General features: G+C 33.9%; 2 protein-coding genes across 5 annotated transcripts; both read right to left on the bottom strand.

Annotated features, from left to right (window-relative positions):
* Positions 1-300: 300 nt before the first annotated feature.
* LOC114371837 lies at positions 301-6,395 on the bottom strand. Its single transcript, XM_028329157.1, has 2 exons — positions 5,293-6,395; positions 301-1,458 (listed from the first exon to the last, which is right to left on the bottom strand). The coding sequence occupies exons 1-2, from the start codon at positions 6,283-6,285 to the stop codon at positions 418-420; spliced, it is 2,034 nt and encodes a 677-aa protein (XP_028184958.1). The 5' UTR covers positions 6,286-6,395; the 3' UTR covers positions 301-417.
* Positions 6,396-9,331: 2,936 nt separating this feature from the next.
* LOC114371133 (ARM REPEAT PROTEIN INTERACTING WITH ABF2-like) lies at positions 9,332-18,645 on the bottom strand. 4 transcript variants are annotated; one of them, XR_003658016.1, is made up of 21 exons: positions 18,295-18,645; positions 17,995-18,152; positions 15,873-16,045; positions 15,672-15,792; positions 15,525-15,599; positions 15,321-15,415; positions 15,070-15,145; positions 14,532-14,639; positions 14,250-14,378; positions 14,058-14,126; positions 13,809-13,868; positions 13,545-13,668; positions 13,294-13,433; positions 12,999-13,062; positions 12,790-12,869; positions 12,392-12,456; positions 12,169-12,286; positions 11,939-12,063; positions 9,852-9,944; positions 9,691-9,773; positions 9,334-9,582 (listed from the first exon to the last, which is right to left on the bottom strand). XR_003658016.1 is itself a non-coding variant. In XM_028328561.1 (20 exons), coding segments are annotated over exons 1-20 (2,124 nt in total). In that variant the 5' UTR covers positions 18,545-18,645; the 3' UTR covers positions 9,332-9,772. The 4 variants fall into 4 exon arrangements, 2 of the variants coding, with proteins under 2 accessions (XP_028184362.1, XP_028184361.1); XM_028328561.1 differs by having other exon boundaries at positions 9,332-9,773; XR_003658015.1 differs by having other exon boundaries at positions 9,691-9,944; positions 18,295-18,644.
* Between the last annotated feature and the right edge of the window lie 560 nt (positions 18,646-19,205).

The raw sequence follows: 19,205 nt of genomic DNA, 5'->3' as shown, positions 1-19,205 counted from the left end.
AATATAACTTTATTTTTTAATAACTCTAACAAAGTTACTCCTTATCTTCACATTTTTTTTTAATTTAATAGTTGAGATTAATTCCTCTCATTATTAGATAATGACCAAATAAAAAGATACAATCTTATACTATATTCCAACATTTGTAGAATACTATATTTTTTTTATAGTTAAATTTATGTAAGTCATACTCGTACTTAATGAGATTAAAAGACAAATTTCACTCAAGGTAAATGTTGAAAAAGGAGTTAGAATGGATAGCTAAATATACAAAAAAAAAAAAAAAAACTAAAGCACATGTCAATAGAAACTTTCGAAGCATTTGATTCATAAATTCGTTTCATTCATTATTAAAATCACAAGAATTCCTCACAAACATTAATAAAAACACAACAATCCGAAAGAGGAAGTTGGTGTTCAAACAAGGAAAGAAGCTATGCGACTAATCACGCCCTTAGAATTCTCAGTTTCAGGATGATAGATCTGAAAGCAATGTTCTTCTCCCTCCACTCGAACCAGTTCCACATCCCCTTCCCACCCACTCTTCTTAACAGCATCATAGTACCAAATCCCTCTGTCCCTAAGATCATCCTTCCCCGCCACAAAAATCAGCACCTTGTGGCACCCCAGAGAGGCCAAGCTAGGCGCCCCAGAAGCCAAAGGATTGATCAAAGGGTTATCAATGCCACCTGGTGCATCAGGGTACACAAATTTCCAAACTTGCATGGCTGAACTCTCTTCAAACCCCTCAACCATTTCAGACAAAACCGGTTCCGAACTCCAGAACAACGGAAAAGCAAGAACCACACCCGCTATTTTCACACCCCAAAGTGTTTCACTCTCAACACCAACGCGAAGAACTGCATTATGTGCAACATTGGCACCCGCAGTGTCACCCCCTATGTAAAACCTGTTAAAATCACCATGTTCAACCAACCATGGTTCACTTTTGTTGCTGTTAAAATGGGAAGTTACCCATTTGAGAGCTTCCCAGCTATCTTCATATGCTGCGGGAAGAGGGTTCTCTGGGGCGAGCCTGTACTCGACGGAAACTACGAGAACTTTCGCTTCGGAGGCTATGAGGTTGAGGTAGCGGTGGTGGAGGAAGGAGAACGCGGATTCGAGGCAGAACGCGCCGCCGTGGAAGTAAACAAAGATCGGAAGCTTTTGTTGGTGGGAGTTGTTGAGTTTGGGCGGGAGGTACACGCGCGCGGAGATGGAGGGGTTTTCGGAGATGACGATGTCTTTCGAGGAGACTAATGTTTCGGGGTCTAAGAGGGAGGGTGGCACGTGCGGGGAACCTAGGAAGCGTTCCACGGTTCCGTCGTTGTAGACGCGGAGGAGAGGAGGGAGCTCTCTGGCTATCTCTTTGGAAGCCATTGAATTGAAGGAAGCAGAGAGAAAGAGAGAGAGAGAGATGGTATTGGGAATGAATGCAGATGATGACATGAATGTGTGTCAAATAGGAGCAGCTGATGAGTGATGACTTCACATATGGTCAAGGACGAAACTTGGGTGATTCCTTCCTCGTCGTGCCACACTACCTACCCCCCAAATTAGGGTCTTAGAACTGAATTAGCTGACCTCTAGAATTGGGTTGACTTGTAAAAAATAAATATTATATAAGTAAACATCAAAAGATTGAGGATAGGTTTTGAACTTAATATCTATAAGTGTCTTAATTAAATATTTTTCTTAACCGTATCCAACGGGAAAGTTGAGGGTAGGTGAGTGTAGATGCATTCTAATGTATTTCCTACTCAATCGAAGTCCCCAAAGTGAAGACGGCTTCACATCTTTACTTCACATGGCGGCACCCAACCTTTGACATTTCACTACATTAAGAAATAGACCTACAGATTAGTGTATGTTTAAATTAATTACGAAAAATAAATTGTTTTAATAGTTGATTATGGATATAAAGTTTATGAGCAAGCATCGCCTATAGATATTTGTTGTTGCACTGCATCTACTTTTCTTTCTTCTTTATTTTGCCATCTATTATAATAAGGATCTTTAAAACCGTCTTCTATAGCTTGTTCTGAATCACAGAAATAAATAGAATGATGCAACAAAGAACCAAGGAGGATGCCAAACGGATTGAACATGAGAAAAAATTCTTCTTCATTGGAGAACATTCACTGTAAAAGATGTCCAATGTAATTTTCAGTTTTCTTCACTTTAAGGCCTTAAGCTTATTGCAGAAAGGTCGATGCACAAAAAATGAAAATCTGGAATCAGACCTCCATGGAAAATGGGAGTAGGTATTGACCCAAAGAGAAGGAAACTAAATCTATTGACCAAAGAAAGAGAGAAAACACTAAAATCCTATCTAAAGTGATTTAAGGATGAAAAATAAAATAAACACGATTAAAATGGAAAAAAATTACAAGGAAGAAAATGTAAAAAACATTATATTATAGGAAAAAAAAATATTTAAGTCATAAATTAAATATGAATTTTTTAAATATAATATATTTCTTAAATTTAATGAATGCAATATATTTTAGTATTTAAAAAAAGTTACTATCTTTTAATGTTTACAAGAATTGATAAAAGTTATTTTAAAATAAAAAATTAAAATATATAATAATGTAATATATATATATATATGATAATTAATTACATGTTATATTTAACAGACACGTATATAATATACATTAAAAACTATATTATTGTTATTGTTGATTAAAAGAATTAGGAAATGTATTGGATTAGGATTTTAAAGGATTTTAAAAGATTTTTTTTTATAAAAAATCTTGTGGTGTTTAATTATGATTTTTAAATAGTATAAATAAATTTTGTGGTATTTAATTATGACTTTTAAAGAAGGTAACAAAATATGGTGGTATTCAATTAAGATTTTTTATAATTTATAAAAAGTTTTTTGGTATTAAAAAATATACAAATTTCGATGAATTGTTTTTTGAGAAGAATTTCAATGGATTTTATCAAATTATTTAGTATAAAACATCAATCAAACAATCTCATCAAAATCCTTGATATTTTGTTAGACTTTCTTTCTTTCTTTTTCTATTAGTTACCAAATTTTATTTTATCTCATCATATATACCATCTTCTTTCTTTATTTTTTTTAAGATGTGTGTGTCATATATGTTTCTTCTATCGTTTTGAAATAAAAAAATGTCAAATATACTCATTTCCTCTACACTTTTTAATTTATTTTTTAAATTAATGTTTGTCTTATGCGTTAAGACTATATTTTTCTTATACTAATTATGATTATCACCTTCTTGATGAAATGCTTTCATGACTATCATCCTTAATTTTGTCATCTACATAACTCAATCAGTGTCTTATAAATTTTTCACCATCACCACTTTCTTCTATCCCATTTAAACATGACATTGAATTTATTATAAATAATTGTACTAATTAAAAAATAAAAAAAAATTAACATATAATTTTAAATCTATTGTTCAAATTTAAAAGTGAGAATGAAAAAATATTATTGCAATAAGAGTTAATATTGGTGAACATAAAGTTATAATCAAGTTAGTTGTTAAAAGATTTTAAAAAAATTATATTGGTTTTATTTTTTTATCCAAATCTCATAATTTTTTTTCAGTAGCTTTTTTAATTTTAAATCAGAATCTTTTTAAATTTTATAAATCTATAAAATCTTTTTAAATCGTTTAAATTCCTATGATATAAATTCATTAAAATTTAAATTATTATAAAAATCTTATTAAAAAAATCTGATAGAATGCTTGAAATGATTGCATAATTTGATTAAAACTTTAAAACAAAAGGTTGTCGATATTATATATAGATTTCACCTTATTGGATGAAATAGAGAAAACATTTCTCCGTGTTTAAATTAAAAGTTCAGTTCCTACACTTGATACTTTTATTTCATTTTGATTCTTTTATATAAAATAAAAACACTTTGTTTCATACCTTTTTTATTTTCTTGGTTTCTACTTCATCCCTAATACTACTTGGAATCAACGTTCATCACCCTTGCTTTCCATTTCAACATGAGGTAGGGTCGAAGTTGCCATTTTGAGACATTTTCCGCTGCCAAACTGTGATAAATTTGGGGAGCACCATGTCATCGTTTACAGAGTTTCAAAGTTAGGTTGCGTTTGGACAGGAATGGCAAAGTACTCATTAGCAGCTGCTTTAGTTTGAGTATTATAACTTATATGATATGCTGAATCGTAGTTGTTGGAGTGAGATAAGAGTGAAAAATAATAAAGGGAAGACAATAGATTTTTGCAAAGGAAAAATGCACGGTCAACCAAACATGCCTTGGTGGAAAGGACACATCTCGTGGTATCAGTGGATAAGTGAAATAGAAAAGGGAAAAAAATGATGTTATTTAGTTAGAAAATATAAATAGAAAAAAATGTTTTAATTTTTGAAAGATAAAATATAAAAAAATTGTATATCAGTTAAAAATAATAACTTTAGTGTAAAAAATCAAACTCTTCACTCAATTGTTTTTAACATAAAATCATTTATTTTTTAATTTTGCATGTTATAAAAATATTTAATTTTAAGTAACCAAACAAAAAGGAAAAAGAGAGAAACCTTCTCCTCCTACTTCAAAAATGGGAAAGAAGAAAAAAAAAAAAGTTAGCCTAATACATCAGTATTTTAATTCTTTTGATAATAATACAAAGGAATTAAATATTGCAACTTTCCAATCTTTCCACAAACATCACATTCCACCAAAAGCACCAGTAAACCCATGACACTGAGCCATGGTTGCGGATATTCAATGAACATGGGCAATCATTTTCAAAGTCTTTCTTTAGAGGATGTTTCAAAGAAGGTTGCGGATGTTATAGTTATAACTGAAGAAGATTGATTATTTGAAAAACAAATTAAGCCTTCTTTCATAATCAGGAAATCTGTAATATCATTGATTGTGGGAGGCCAACCTCTTGATTATGACCGTAGGGTGGGGAACTAAGGACAGGAAATCATTCATTGTCTGAGATACTTTGGCCCATGAGATTTGGCATTATATATTTATGAGGACTCAAGCAACATTTTAATTAAGAATGAAGCAATGTGGACCAAATAACGTCACCGACACATTAAACTATAGCATCGTTGTTTACCACATATTGCTCTCCTAAATAGACCTGCAAGAACATTGTCTGCGATCCTAAAAGCATCACATTTAGTTAAACCACAAACATTTGACAAAGAAAATAAAAAAACTAGAACCAAATTTTATCCCTCCACATTATTAAAAGCAAAACAACAGAGCTTATTGTTAAAAACCGTTCCATTCCAGGGCTAGGAAAAGTCAATCTAATTGACGAGAAAAGAAGCCATGAGCTTGATCAATGCATCAGCCTTATGAGAATCTTGATTGAGTGCAGGTTTGAGCAAATGATAAACATGATCCTCATCCTTCTCTTCAAAGAGTTGTATTTCCCCTTTCCACCCACTTTTCTTGACAGCCTCATAGTACCAAACCCCTCTGTCCCTTAAGCCATCCTTCTCAGCAACACACACCAGCATTCTAGAACAAGCAAGTTCAGCCAAGCTAGGTGCCCCAGCACCCAAAGGGTTAATGAAAGGGTTGTCAATCCCACCGGGTGCTGAAGGATACACCAATTTCCAAACCAGATTGAAGAAATTCTGTTCCAGCCCAGTAACAGGCTCAGACCCAACAGGCTCTGAGCCGTAGAAATAAGGATGGGCCAAAATAGAGCCCAATATTTGAACATCCCCAGGCAAGGGCTCAGGCCCAACACGAAAGGAGAGAATGTTGTGAACAATATTGGCACCAGCACTGTCTCCTCCTATGAACACTCTGTTGAAGTCACCGTGCTCAGTCAACCAAGATTCAGTGTTGTTGGGGGTGGTGTCTTTAGTAGAATGGGATGCGACCCATTTGAGAGCGTCCCAACAATCATCGTAAGCTGCAGGGAGAGGGTGTTCTGGAGCGAGTCTGTACTCAACGGAAACCACTATAATGTTGGCTTGAGGGACCAACTTGAGAAAATGGTCATTGAAAAGTTTGGAGAAAGCGGATTCAAAGAAGAAGCCACCACCGTGAAAGTAGACGTAGATGGGAAGTTTCTTAGTCTGGGAATTGGTGATGTTTGGAAGGTAAATGCGTGCAGAAATTGGTTTTGGAGGGTGGTGTGAGATGGTGATGTCTTTGGATGAGAGTCCAGTGTTGAGAGTGGGTGGCACGATCGGAAAATCAAGTGGGCGTTCCACGGTGCCATCTTTGAAGACGCGGATCCACTCCGGAATCTCTGCGACCGTTTCATTATTGGCATTGGTGGAACCCATTATGAGAAAAAACTGAAATTTATTTTTCGTATCGCTTGCAATTGCTCTGGATCGGAACACTTACGTTTTATAGCCAGCAGCTCCTCGTTCCTACTGCTTTGTTGCGTCTTTGACTTGACAAAGTACTGTTTTAATACTTTTTCTTTTTTAATACAGTGAACATACTATTTTATATTTTAAATATCATTGGTATCGCAAAGAATCAAAGTGTTATTATAGAAAAAAAAATCAAAATTAGGTAAAAGGTGTTTTAAAGATAATATTACTAATCAACATTTATTTATATTTTAAACTATCTTACATGACATTTTGTGAAATAAGATTAAAATAAATCTTATTCAATTTTTTTATATATGTCTTTACCTTTTATTTTAAGAATATACCTTTACCTATCTATGCACAGGCTGTCATTAGGTAGATTTGTATGGATAGTACGTCTCACATTCTCACAATTATATCTAACTTCCAAGTCTAAGCATAGAGTGTCTTTTTTGCACTAGTAATAATAAAGGAATACTCTCATACGGTGACTATATTTCATTGGATAATTTCATCCTTAAATCACTTTTAATTTTTTTTTCTAATTTACATTAACTTTCTACTATTTTTATTTTATTAGTTTTTATTAACTGTATTTATCCTTTTTTATTATTTCAAATTTTAGTATATATAAAAAAAAGATCTTATTCTATGTGATATGTGAGGATGTGACATGATATTTCATATTTATTTCTTTTGGATAATTCAATTAATACAAATTGAATAATAGTTTATTTTATTTTATTTCCAATAGAATCTTAAATCAATTATAGCACATAAAAATTATTAAATTGTAATATTTAAATTTTATATTCATTCTATTTTTCAAATTGATATAAGAATTGTATAAATTGATATGGTATATTATTTTTAAGAATAAAGTAAAAGTATGAAAATGTCCAATTAAAAGAATATTTTAAAATATAGTAATTTAGGACAATTTTGATTGATTCACACCCGTGAAATTTACATAGTAAAATTTAAATTAATTTATGCAGGTATATTTTATTATTATGAAACATACACGTGTACGATTTTAATTAATTGTGGGATAAAATAATTTAAATCAACATTAATTTATTCTAAATATTTACTATATATTATATACTATATATTTATTTATAATTTAAAAAGCTTTAAATTCATCACAACTTATTTTAATATTTAAAAAAAAGACAATTAATTGAAGTCGTAATTAATTGATTTATTAAATATATGTACTTTCAAGATTTATTTAATAAAAGACATATTACCATTTTTAGGTTAATTAAATCAAACAATTTTTTTATCATTCTTCTTGTGATTTTCCTCCTTTTTCATTTTTTAGTTTTAATTTCTTTTCATCAAAAAATTATCTATAGAAATTTTGACAGAATTATATAAACAATTAAAAAAATTACCATGAGTATATATTTGGTTTAATTAAATCATTAATTTTTATATGAATTTTTATTTTATATAATATCTTAATTAATTGATTAATTTTTCAGGAATAATTTTTATAATTACAATAATCAATAATCATATGATCAAAATGATAAAAAGAATATTTTATTTATTAATTGTGATATATTCAAAATGTTAAATCTATGCAATTAATTATAAGTGTAAAATATAAAAAAAAAAACATGGTATAAATATATTTAATTAACAAAGCACTTAATTCTATCGTGATTAAACAATTTCATTCAATCTTTGTCATCCCAAATCAAGTGTGCAAATAAAATAAATAAAAAATAAACTAAATCAAATTTTAAAAGAGAAAGTAAAAAAGGAACATATAAAACATCACTAAAGTAAGGGGGTTCTATCTAAGATAATACTCCCAATAATAACAATTTTCTTAAGTATGTATGTACATAAAAGTATATTTAAATATTTATTGACATGTATTTATTAAATTTCAAACTAAATAATTAATAATATATTAAAAATTACTTCTACAAATTTCATCGCTAAAAATATTATGATGCGATGACAAATTGATCCTAAAACATGAAAAGTATAATTTCAGTTCTTAAATGTACATAAAGTATGACAAATTAATTTGTTTATTAAATTTGAGACAATTTCATCATTAAAGAATATTTAATAACCAATTCGATAATAAATTGTATTTTTGAATATTTGATTTAACTTTAAGTTGTAAAATTTATGAATCAAATTGACATTAAATTACATGCAAAGCTAATTTATTATACTTTTTACACATTCAATAACTAAATTTATATTCTTCATCTTCTACGAATTAATTTACAAGCATCATACTTTCAAAGACAAATTTAATTATTTATCCTTTAATACAAAATCATTTTATTTTATTTGATAATCATTTTGTATAAAAAATCTTAAATAAAATTTTAATTTCATGGGAAAATTATAATTGTCAAGGTCGTCTGATCTAATTCAGTGAGCCGAAGTGTCAAAAATAAATCGGGTTGAGCCTGCCCGATTTTCATATAAGGTTTAATATTTGGAAAATCATTTCCTACACCTGTTCCAAAATGTAATTACATTTCGAATTAGGTGTTCTTGGAAGCTTAAAAGAGGTCCAGGAAATAACATTGGAGGTGCAGGAAGCAACTGCCTAATATTTGTTAGTCCGTCAAGCTGGACCTAATTGGCTCAGTTTATATATTTAATAAAAAATAAGAAAAATTAAAAAATCTATATAAAAAAAAGCCAAATAGGCCCAGTAGTTTTCAGGTCTACAGTTTTTGATAATTATAGAAAAAACACTGGAAAAGAAGACTTTACCAACAATAACTAGTCAAATTTTCCAACAATAAGTCATAGACAAATTCATGAATATTTCATACCAATAATTCCATAATTTAAAAAAAAATTAAGTTTTGAAAATGATTTCAAAATAAGTTTTTTCTTTAAAAATTAATTTTTTTTAAATCCATGCTATCAAGTAACAACCAATCAAATATAATTACTGTTTTTGATAGACCATTTCTAAATCATAAATCAAGAACGATATTTGTAGTTGCAGGACTGGATGCATAATGGTAAATTTTTGGGCCACGTCAGCAGCATGCCTTCGAGTATTTGAATGAAGGATTTGCAACAATAGTTTACAACACATTCCATGTCAGAAGACAGGATTTAATGGTCTGGCAGAAGTAAACCCAGCGGCACAACTTCCTTGCAGAAAACTTTTTGTTCATATATACATAAGGGAAACAATATTTACACCTATAATCATAAAGTCAACAATGGTAATTCCCTGAACGTAGGCATCTGAGAGAAGAACTGTTAAATCATATAGCAGTCACATTGCATGAGAAAAAAACAATGTTCGTGAAGGTCATATTTGCTATATCTATGATAATGACGTTACAGACAGAAAGGGGCTTACACCTCATTTAAAAAGAAGAAGAAGCATGACTCCGGCGTTAGATATTTCTTTTAGCCAAACTGTATACCATACAGGAGATTGCTACCTGGTACAAAAAAAGGAACAACATCTACATTTTGTACAACACAATCGGTTAGAGGTCAAGAATAAAATGGGTGCATACTAGAGTCGGTCGTTTTGAGAGTTGGCCTTTGTAAGAGCTTTAACGAAGTAATTACGGATCTCTGGTGTTATGCGCTGAATCAGAAGAGAGTGCCTGCAACCAATTGGTGCCGAAAAAAATATAAGGTGAAGAATTAGACACAAAAAAATGCGTTGACAAGTGTGAATTTCTATCATCATATCCATATTTTAAGTATGACGGCAACCTCCAGAAACTGCACTTAAGAAACCTCCTAAAACTGAACTATTCCAGTTTATTTCAAACCAAAGGTCGGCATCGTTTTTTTCAAAACCAAGCAGAAGAAGATAACAACTTCGCAAAAAAGAAAATAAACAGCAAATGCCCACCTATAGAAAACCTCATCTACCACAAATCAGCATGCATGATAAATTTATGATACCCAAAAACTAGTCCTTATTCATATTTGGATACAATAGGTTGCATATTTTTTTTATTTGCACCAGTGAAAGTAATCATTAATCAAGTCTCAAGATCCACTTTCTAGTGGGGAAGAATAAGGAGCCAGATACCGGACAAAGTTGTTGAAAAGCTGATCAACATACAGTGTAGATTCCTATGGGGTGGAGGCTTGGAACACAGAAAGATTGCTTGGGTCAATTGGGAAACCGTGTGTCTCCCAAAAGACAGAGGTGGTCTTGGCATAAAAGATCTTCGGGTATTTAACACGACGTTGCTAGGAAAGTGGAGGTGGGAACTGTTTCAGAAACAGGGGGACATGTGGACCAGAATACTCACTTCCAAGTATGGTGGCTGGAGATCCCTTGATGATGCAAGAAGGAGCAGATATCTCTCCCTCTAGTGGAAGGATCTTATGCAGATCAATCAACAGCAGAACGCAGATGTAATTAAGAACCAGATACAATGGAAGGTGGGATGCGGAGATAAATTCAGACTTTGGGAGGATACTTGGGCAAGTGATGGCAGACCATTAATGGTAAAATATCCCAGACTATACCAGATCTCCAATCAGAAACATCAACTCATCAGCTGTGTGGGGAGTCAAAAGGATGCAGGGTGGGAATGGGAATTGAGCTGGAGGAGGTCTCTTTTTGAAAACGAAATTGGTATGGCTGCTGAATTTTTAGAGGAGCTAGCACAAATAACAGTTCATCAACACAGCAGACTTATGGGTATGGAAGGCTGACCCGAGTGGGAACTACTCAACGGGGGCTGCTGAAGATCAGACCTTTGTGGAGCTATGGAAGCTCAAGATCCCACTTAAAGCAGCAGTGTTCACATGGAGGCTCATTAGAGACCGCTTGCCAACTAGGACCAACCTGAGGAGCAGACAGGTGGAGATAAATGACTCACGGTGCCCACTATGTAACAGCCCGGAGGAGGATGCAGCACATTTATTCTTCCATTGCAAAAAAACCCTACCTCTATGGTGGGAATCTCTGGCATGGGTGAACTCATTGGGTGTATTCCCACAAAATCCCAAACACCACTTTCTGCAACATGATAATGGATGTGTTGCTGGAATTAAAGCTAAAAGATGGAAGTGCTGGTGGGTAGCGCTAACATGGACCATTTGGAAGCATCGAAATGGGGTAGTTTTTGAAAACAAATCCTTCAACGGAAGCAAAGTGATGAACGATGCACTATTCCTACTATGGTCTTGGCTTAAGGCAATGGAGAAGGGTTTCATAGTGCACTTTAGTCACTGGTCCTCCCAACTCAAAGCATTTTTCTATAATTAGGGAGTGACGACAGATGTAGTAATTCCAATAGCTCATGCAGGGTATTTTATTTCCTACTATGGGTTCAATCAGGTTCTTAGTATTCCTTGTATAGCGCTCTGAACCTGCTGTATACCCATCCTTTTATGTATTTTAGTACCTCTGGTACTTATTTATAATATATCACCTATTTTTGCTGAGCAAAAAAAAAGTCTCAAGATCCAAATTTATTTTAAGAAATTAAGTCAACAACATGCTTCACCAAACAACATGCAATGCACTGCTAAACCCATGACCAAGTTCATTATAATCCGCTATTAAGACATTGTAGAGGTAAAAAAATACCCACAAGAATTAAACACAGTACTGAGGGATTCAGATTAATACCCTGGCCTTGAACTCAATTTATCAAATTGCTCCAAGATAAAAAGGATGCATGCATGCCTCAATGATATTGCGTTGAAGGCTTCTGTAAGTTCATACATACTTGACACATTCTCTAGCGATATATCCTGTGACAAAAAACCTGGGGTAATGAGGAGCCCACTTTCAAGTCTAATATTTAGTACAGGGATACATCCATATATACATCTATAAAACCAATTTTCCTAGCTCACCTGTGCAATTGTGTACTCACAGAGTCTCTTAAGTCCTTCCAAAAGATATTGATCGGCTGCTCGAAGAAGATCTTGAGCAATATCCAGAGTGACATCAACTGATCCACAATATACAAATCTGGATAAAGATCAAATAAACAACAAGATATAAGTTGTCCAGAAATTATTAGAAGCATTCACAGAACAACTTTAACAAAATGCAAGACTGCAGAATTTACAAGACCTCATCATCAACTCAAAAACCTCCCATCTAATATTTGGAATCTCTATGTCCCTTGCCTCCTTCTCCTGCCATGCAATAAAACACATTTTTACGCCACTCATATTAACTATCACTTTCTGCTTCAAATTAAAATGCAAGTTTTAACAGTTACGTACTTAATATTTAAATTCACCATTCAAATCAACAGCCAAAATCATAGGTGATAAATAATATACCTCATGAAATCAAGTGGAGTCAATAAAGGAGTTCTTTTTATGGCCAACATACTTTTTTTTCCCCTAATAATGTAATGGAATTAAAAAAATTGCTTCTTGTGGCCTGTGTATTCATTGGAGGGACTTTAGAGGTGGGGAGGAAGGAGAAAGATGATTTATTGGTGAAGCTCAATATAAACTCACCCTGTAACCACCATCAAACATTGCACGAAATGCATCTGATGATGCAAGAAGACAAATTCTATGAGCATAAAATCGTTTGCCTGCAATGAAGAACAAAGATCACCCAGTTAACTTCACATGCCAACTGAAGCTACAACACCACATTTCAGGGAAGGTAGTTTTCAAGGAACAGTTTAATGAATGAAACAATGTGGACAAAAAGCATCAACCTTCAACCAAAAATGTAACGTCAGACAACGTAGCATTGTTTACGTACTGCTCTCCTAAATAGACCTGCAAGAAGAATAGTCTACGGTCATAAATATACCAGCTTTTAGAAAATCCTAATTCGGAAATTATTTAGCCAAGGGACAAAGGCAGAGTGAAGAGGGAGCTCGGCATCAGGATTCTTATGCAAGTGGCAAGCATGTAAAACAGCAAGCATTGATCATAAATCATAATGACTGCTGATTGTTAGATCATTAGATGCTCATTATTTAAATGGACCATATATATATTTATAACCTGTGGTGTTGGAGAAGGAGGAGCAGCATCCACAGGAGACAAGGTCGAGGCTTTATCCGCCAACTTGCATAAAGCCACAGCACCATCAAGTTGCTGCTTAGAGCTAGATGAGCCAAGAAGCCCAATAAGCAACTCAAGACCTGCATGGACAAATGCTCAGCTTCAAAATAGAACAAGCATAAAAAGGAGTTTATAAAACAAAACAACATGAACCAAGCCCATGACAAACATTTCAGCAAGAAGATCCATACCATAGTGATCAATAAAAATTATTCTCTGATCATCTGAAGAGCAAAGATGTGCAAGAGCCAAAGCAACTCGTCTTTGACAACCCTTTTCTGAAACTCGCATGAGATATAACAAATGGTTCAGCACCTACAGAAAAGAAAAATATCAGATTATAAATTTGAACACGGACTTAAACACTAAAAAAAATAGAGTAGCCAGTAGCACACGCGTCATTTTCCATGTTATTAAGAACAAAATGCAGAAGTAATTTGAATATAACATCTTACACGGCCATGAATCTTCTCCTCTAATCTTTTCAATGTTTTGGCAACACAATCTTTAGTTGCCTGCAATAAAAAGCAATTCCATAAGGGTCAATATAGGTCAAAGATGAATCTATTTTCCTCCAGTTCTTTAAATTACAAATGTTCAGATGCAATCATTAAGTATTTTAATTTTCTTAAATTTAGGCATCCAAGGGTAAAAGCAGAAACCCTGAAATAAAAACTAAAGTGGGTATTAAAGAAAAAACTTACTTGAACAATAAATTCTCCATCCTGCAGTCTCTGAACTCCACCTACCCTTATGAAATCAGACGCATTATCCTAAGGGTCAAAATAAAATAAATGGCCCAAAAACAGAGAATAGTTAATTAAGTCTCAACGTAACAAATTTTTAAGCAATTAAGACAGATCTTCATTTCATTTGAATTCTGAGTTATATCATACCTCATTATCTGCAAGGCCATAAAGAGCAAAAGCAGCATTATGTTGCAAAGAGCCATTTTTTGAGTCAAGAAGCTTGAGCAGCGGCACTAAGCCACCATTGTGTGCAATACCAGCCTGGTTATGTGGGTCCTGAAAATGCAAAGATGGATATGCATTGAATGTGTTACAGATCCCAAAAACTATTATACAGAGAAGAAAATACAAAGTTATTTCCAAGGATATAATGGCAACTTTAAATTCCCAACTAATGCAAGTGAATTATAAACAAGGAAAAAAAATTACCTGGGCCAATCTCCCCAATGCAAAAGCAGACATTTCCCTGAGCTGTACATCAGGAGACTGAAGCATCTCTATCAAAGGTTGGACAGCACCTCTCTGTACAATGTGAACCTAAAAAGACCAAGTGTAACAAACAGTAAAAACTAAGGGACACATAATATAATATATGATGCATCATCACAAGAGTAGCAACTATATTTTCCAGTACTCTAACCATTGGAATCTTTATTTAACAAGAAATAAATAATATAGAACAATCAAACTTGGAAATGGAGATGTTATTAAACAATTGCCCCCAACGAAAGTTCGGTTATGGATTGTTTCCTTTCTACCCCTCTTCACTTCACAGGTAAACAAGCATAAAAGTGGAGTAAGGGTCTCTTCCCTATCACCCCTACTCTCTTTCTTTCCCCCTTCAGTTCAAATCAAAAACAAAATATGATAAAACCAAGCAGACCGAACTTGAAAACTGAAGTTATTAAACAATAGCTCCCAATTAAAGTTCTATTGTTGTCCTTTCCATCCTGAAGCTTATGCTTACCTTGCAGTCTGAATCAGTTGCTGCAAATTGTCCAAGTAACAATGCTGCTTCTCTCTGGCTTTCAGAGCAGCAGGAACTGTTAAATGAAACATCATAATACATTAATTGAAAGATACCTTTCTTGGAATATATCTCAGCATATTATTGCCAGAAACAAAAATGGGCATATTATAATTATAATAGCAAAACAAATTCAGGGTGGGGAGGGAAGGGGCATTGCAGTTTATCAGGGTCCAGAACTGAGAATATACCTAAGTAATCCAATAACCGGTTGTAAAGCTCCAGCGAGAAGAACTTCTTTCTTTATATTAGGGGAAGAGTGGACTAAATTACCAATCACACCGACCTGATATAAAATCCAATTCATTGTACGTGCCATATAATAGATGTGGAAAGAAAGAGCTCAATACTATTGAAAAATCTTGCATTTTTAATCAAAGTTTCATTACCCATACCGCTTCATAATGAACACCAGCATCTTCAGAACGTAGCATTAGAATCAAAGTTGGAAGAGCATTGCATTCAACAATCTGGAAAATCATTATGTTGTGTGACTTACTTGAAACATATTCAAACCCCAACTTTCAGCAATGACCACTTACCTGATTTTTATTTTCATCATTTTTAAAAGCCAGGGTTCGCAGAGCACCAGCAGCTGCTCGTTGCACCTTTGCATCAGCAAAATCAAGCAAATGAACAAGTGGTGGAATTCCACCCTCCATCCTACAGATTAAGTTTAGTTAATATTAAGAACAAAATCCAAAGTAAATTTTAACATATGGTATCCCTTGAAGAAGCAAAACCTGACACGGGTTTTAATGCTGCTGTTCTCATGAGCAAGATTAGTAATAGCATCTGCGGCCCTACGAATGAGACTATTAATAGCACGAGAAGTTAAGCCATTCCTGTGCCTCTTCAAAAGATCAACAAGATGTGTTAAGGCACCACTGTCAACAATGAACTGCTGATGTTCTGGCTGTAGAAAGCATTTAAAATAGAATAGTAGTTTAGCAATTTTATGTTTCTTTGACAGAAAGAAATTTTAGGGAAAAAAAGGAAGAAAAGTATAACTATATCTAAAAGTTACATGGCAATCATATGAAACTATATGTCATGTCATACACACACACACACACACAATACAAACTCCAGTCAAACATGGCTCGGTCATTGGTCCTAGTCATTGCACATGTTGGGACTCCCCACAGTTAAAAATGAGATGGGCAATGCTACTATTCACAGCCCACAACCAAGACTAAGTCTTGTAATTGACACAACATGATACATAAATTGCCGTTCAGAAATCAGAAATCAATTGTATCTCACACTCCCCACAGTTCCAAACAAAAATTAGGGACCTAATAGAGATGACAAGCTTCCAATGGTGGATCTTCATTAAGACCAAAGGATAGATGCCTCATCCAGCTTTGACTCAAACAAATTCCATTCAGACAAACTAATAATCTCTTATAATTCCTAGCAACTGGCAGATGCTTGATTTAATGTGGCTTATGGAACTGATTCACGAGGACAAACCATATGAATTATTTCCAATAACAATATTGTTATATTTTCAATCAATTTTAAAACCATTTGTCTAATTGCCTCACATCCTTGGTTCTTCTCTCCTCTTTGTTTTAATTGAACCCCGTCTCTGGAATGGGCTAGCATGAAGAAACAGCACAGAACAGAACAGAACTGAAACTGGATGATGGTACAAACCACCAACATTTCCATTCTTCAGCTTGAAATACATACATGACTGAAGACTCAGAAAAAACTCCATTCAATCAAGATGATTATCATGCCCAAAATTCCATATAATACACATAACACAGTATATAGCAAGCTGAATACTAAACCTCCCTTTATTATTATTATTAAATCACTCGTGCCATTTAACAAAAAAAATGGAATAAAAATTCAATTTTAAATGCATAATTAAGTAATCAACACTCAATAAGCGCAAGGACAGAGGTATGTGTATAGGTGGGGGGGCCTTGGCCCCCCTGAATTTTTTTTTAAAATTAGTAACTAAGTTAGTAATTGATAACAATGACAATAAACTAGTAAATTCCATCATCTTATGAACACAATTAGTTACTGCGTGTTGATGCCAACTTTTTTGAAATTCCATCACAACCTTTTCAACCTTCGGTGAAAATCCAATGCCCAATTAATACTATTTTTAATAAAACAATTACCATTAATATTGTTTTACAATATTTCAATCAAATAGATTGTAACCAAGAGTTATATTAAATTTATCTAAGTACCAAGGGAATCTAATTCAGTTGGTTAAGCCATATGTGTGAATGATGTAAATCTCTTGATACTGTTTTTTATTCCTACTAATAATTTTTTTTATCTAAATGTTTTTATACACGTCTCTCGGTAACTTTTTCTCACCTCTTATTTCTGTATTTTTCAAGAATTTTATCTTTTAATGATTGCATTAACAGTTAAAATCTAATGATTGTTTATATCATGCAAAAACTTAATATTTGTTTTTTTCTTTTAAGTTTTTATAAATGATGCTAACAAATGTTATGAACCTTAATTACTTTTAATGAAAAAATTTCCTCATGTACATGTTTTTTTATGGAACTATATTTGAAAATAATTGTTTTTCTAACTTCTTCTAACCCTTTCTCGTGATTCCCCCCCCCCCCCCCCCCAAAAAAAAAAACTGTATAATTTTCTGCCTCCGTCCCTGAATAAGCGAACGAAACAGTACAAATACTTGGATTCAAACTATAACCATAATCTCACTTGTACTTCAGAACTTGCACAGCACTAAGGAACATCTAAAAAAATTATAAAGTTTCAAAATAAATCAAGCTACGACTACGACCTACGAAGTATAACTATAAACAGTTAAATATAAAATAAAAAATAATAACAGTTAGAGAAAAATCAAGTTACCTTGACGGCAAGAAGTCCTAGTGTGAAAGCGCTCCCTTTCTCAACCTCGTGCTCGAACGGCAACGGATTCTGGACACGGTCACTGAGAGGCGGCGCCTGAAGATGCTTCACCAAAGCCGGAATCGCGCCTCCTTCAACAATCAAGTTCACCACATCCTCTGCAAACACAACCGCCACTTCATAAACACACACATGCAACATACACGCGGAAACTCAGAAGAAGAAAACACCACACCGAAACCGCAATCCAAACGAAGGCAGCGACACGCGGCGAGATCGGAGGAGGCATCGATTTTTTACCATTCTTCGCGAGATCGGCGAGCGCGTGAGTGGCGCGCTTGGCCGCGGATCGGTCCGCTTCGTTCCACGTGAAAGTCGACTCGAGGATGCTCACCTGTTCGGCGACGTCGGAGAGGAGGGCGGCGCGCTCGTCGGCGGTGGGAGGGGCCGGCGAGATCTGGCGGTCCTCGTGGTGCTGCTCCTCGTCGAGCTTCCGCTTCTGGCCCTTCCGCTGGGAGAGGCTCTGATCTTGGCGCCTCTGAAGCTCCATGAACGATAGAAGCGAAGGAACAGAGTGATTGCTCAAGTTAACAGACAGTGGCCAGAGAGAAAGAGAGGGTGGTAAGAAGTGGAATTGGAGATTTGAATGGGTGACATTTGGAAGGGGCGTTTTAGGAATTTCGCGGGAAATGCGAACTACTACAAAAAAAAAATAATAATAAAGAAAAGAAAAAAGAGACACGCACACTCACTTTGAGGGAAGAGGTGTTAGGCTTTCAACCGGCCACATCATTTACAGGTCTGGATTGGGGGCGAAGGCCAGAACCTTATACTGTACTCTTTTTTTTTTTTTTTTGAGTAACAAAATAGTATTAGTAGACTTTTTTTTATCTTAAATAACCTTTTTCTCCGTGTGAAATATGGTGCTTTTTATTTTAGTTTTTAAAAGAATTTTTTCTTTTAGTTTTTGTAAAATTTTGTTTTTTTATTTTAATCATTGTTTTCTAGTAACAACATGAATCAATAATATTGTGTAAAAAAACACTAATCAACCTTATGAAAAGAGATCTAACACACGAGTATTTTAGTGTCAAGTATTCTCTGTCTTCTCAAGCTAAATAACAAGACATATATAAGAGTAATTCGCAACCGTCTGATGTGATTTTGTCGGGAGTGTATCTTATTGAGGAGTGTGCTCCGAGGGTGACTCG

This window comes from Glycine soja, chromosome 10, assembly GCF_004193775.1.
Source record: "Glycine soja cultivar W05 chromosome 10, ASM419377v2, whole genome shotgun sequence".
Classification (NCBI taxonomy): Eukaryota; Viridiplantae; Streptophyta; class Magnoliopsida; order Fabales; family Fabaceae; genus Glycine; species Glycine soja.
Note: the sequence above shows the minus strand (reverse complement) of the source record. Positions and strands in the feature narration are given on the sequence as shown.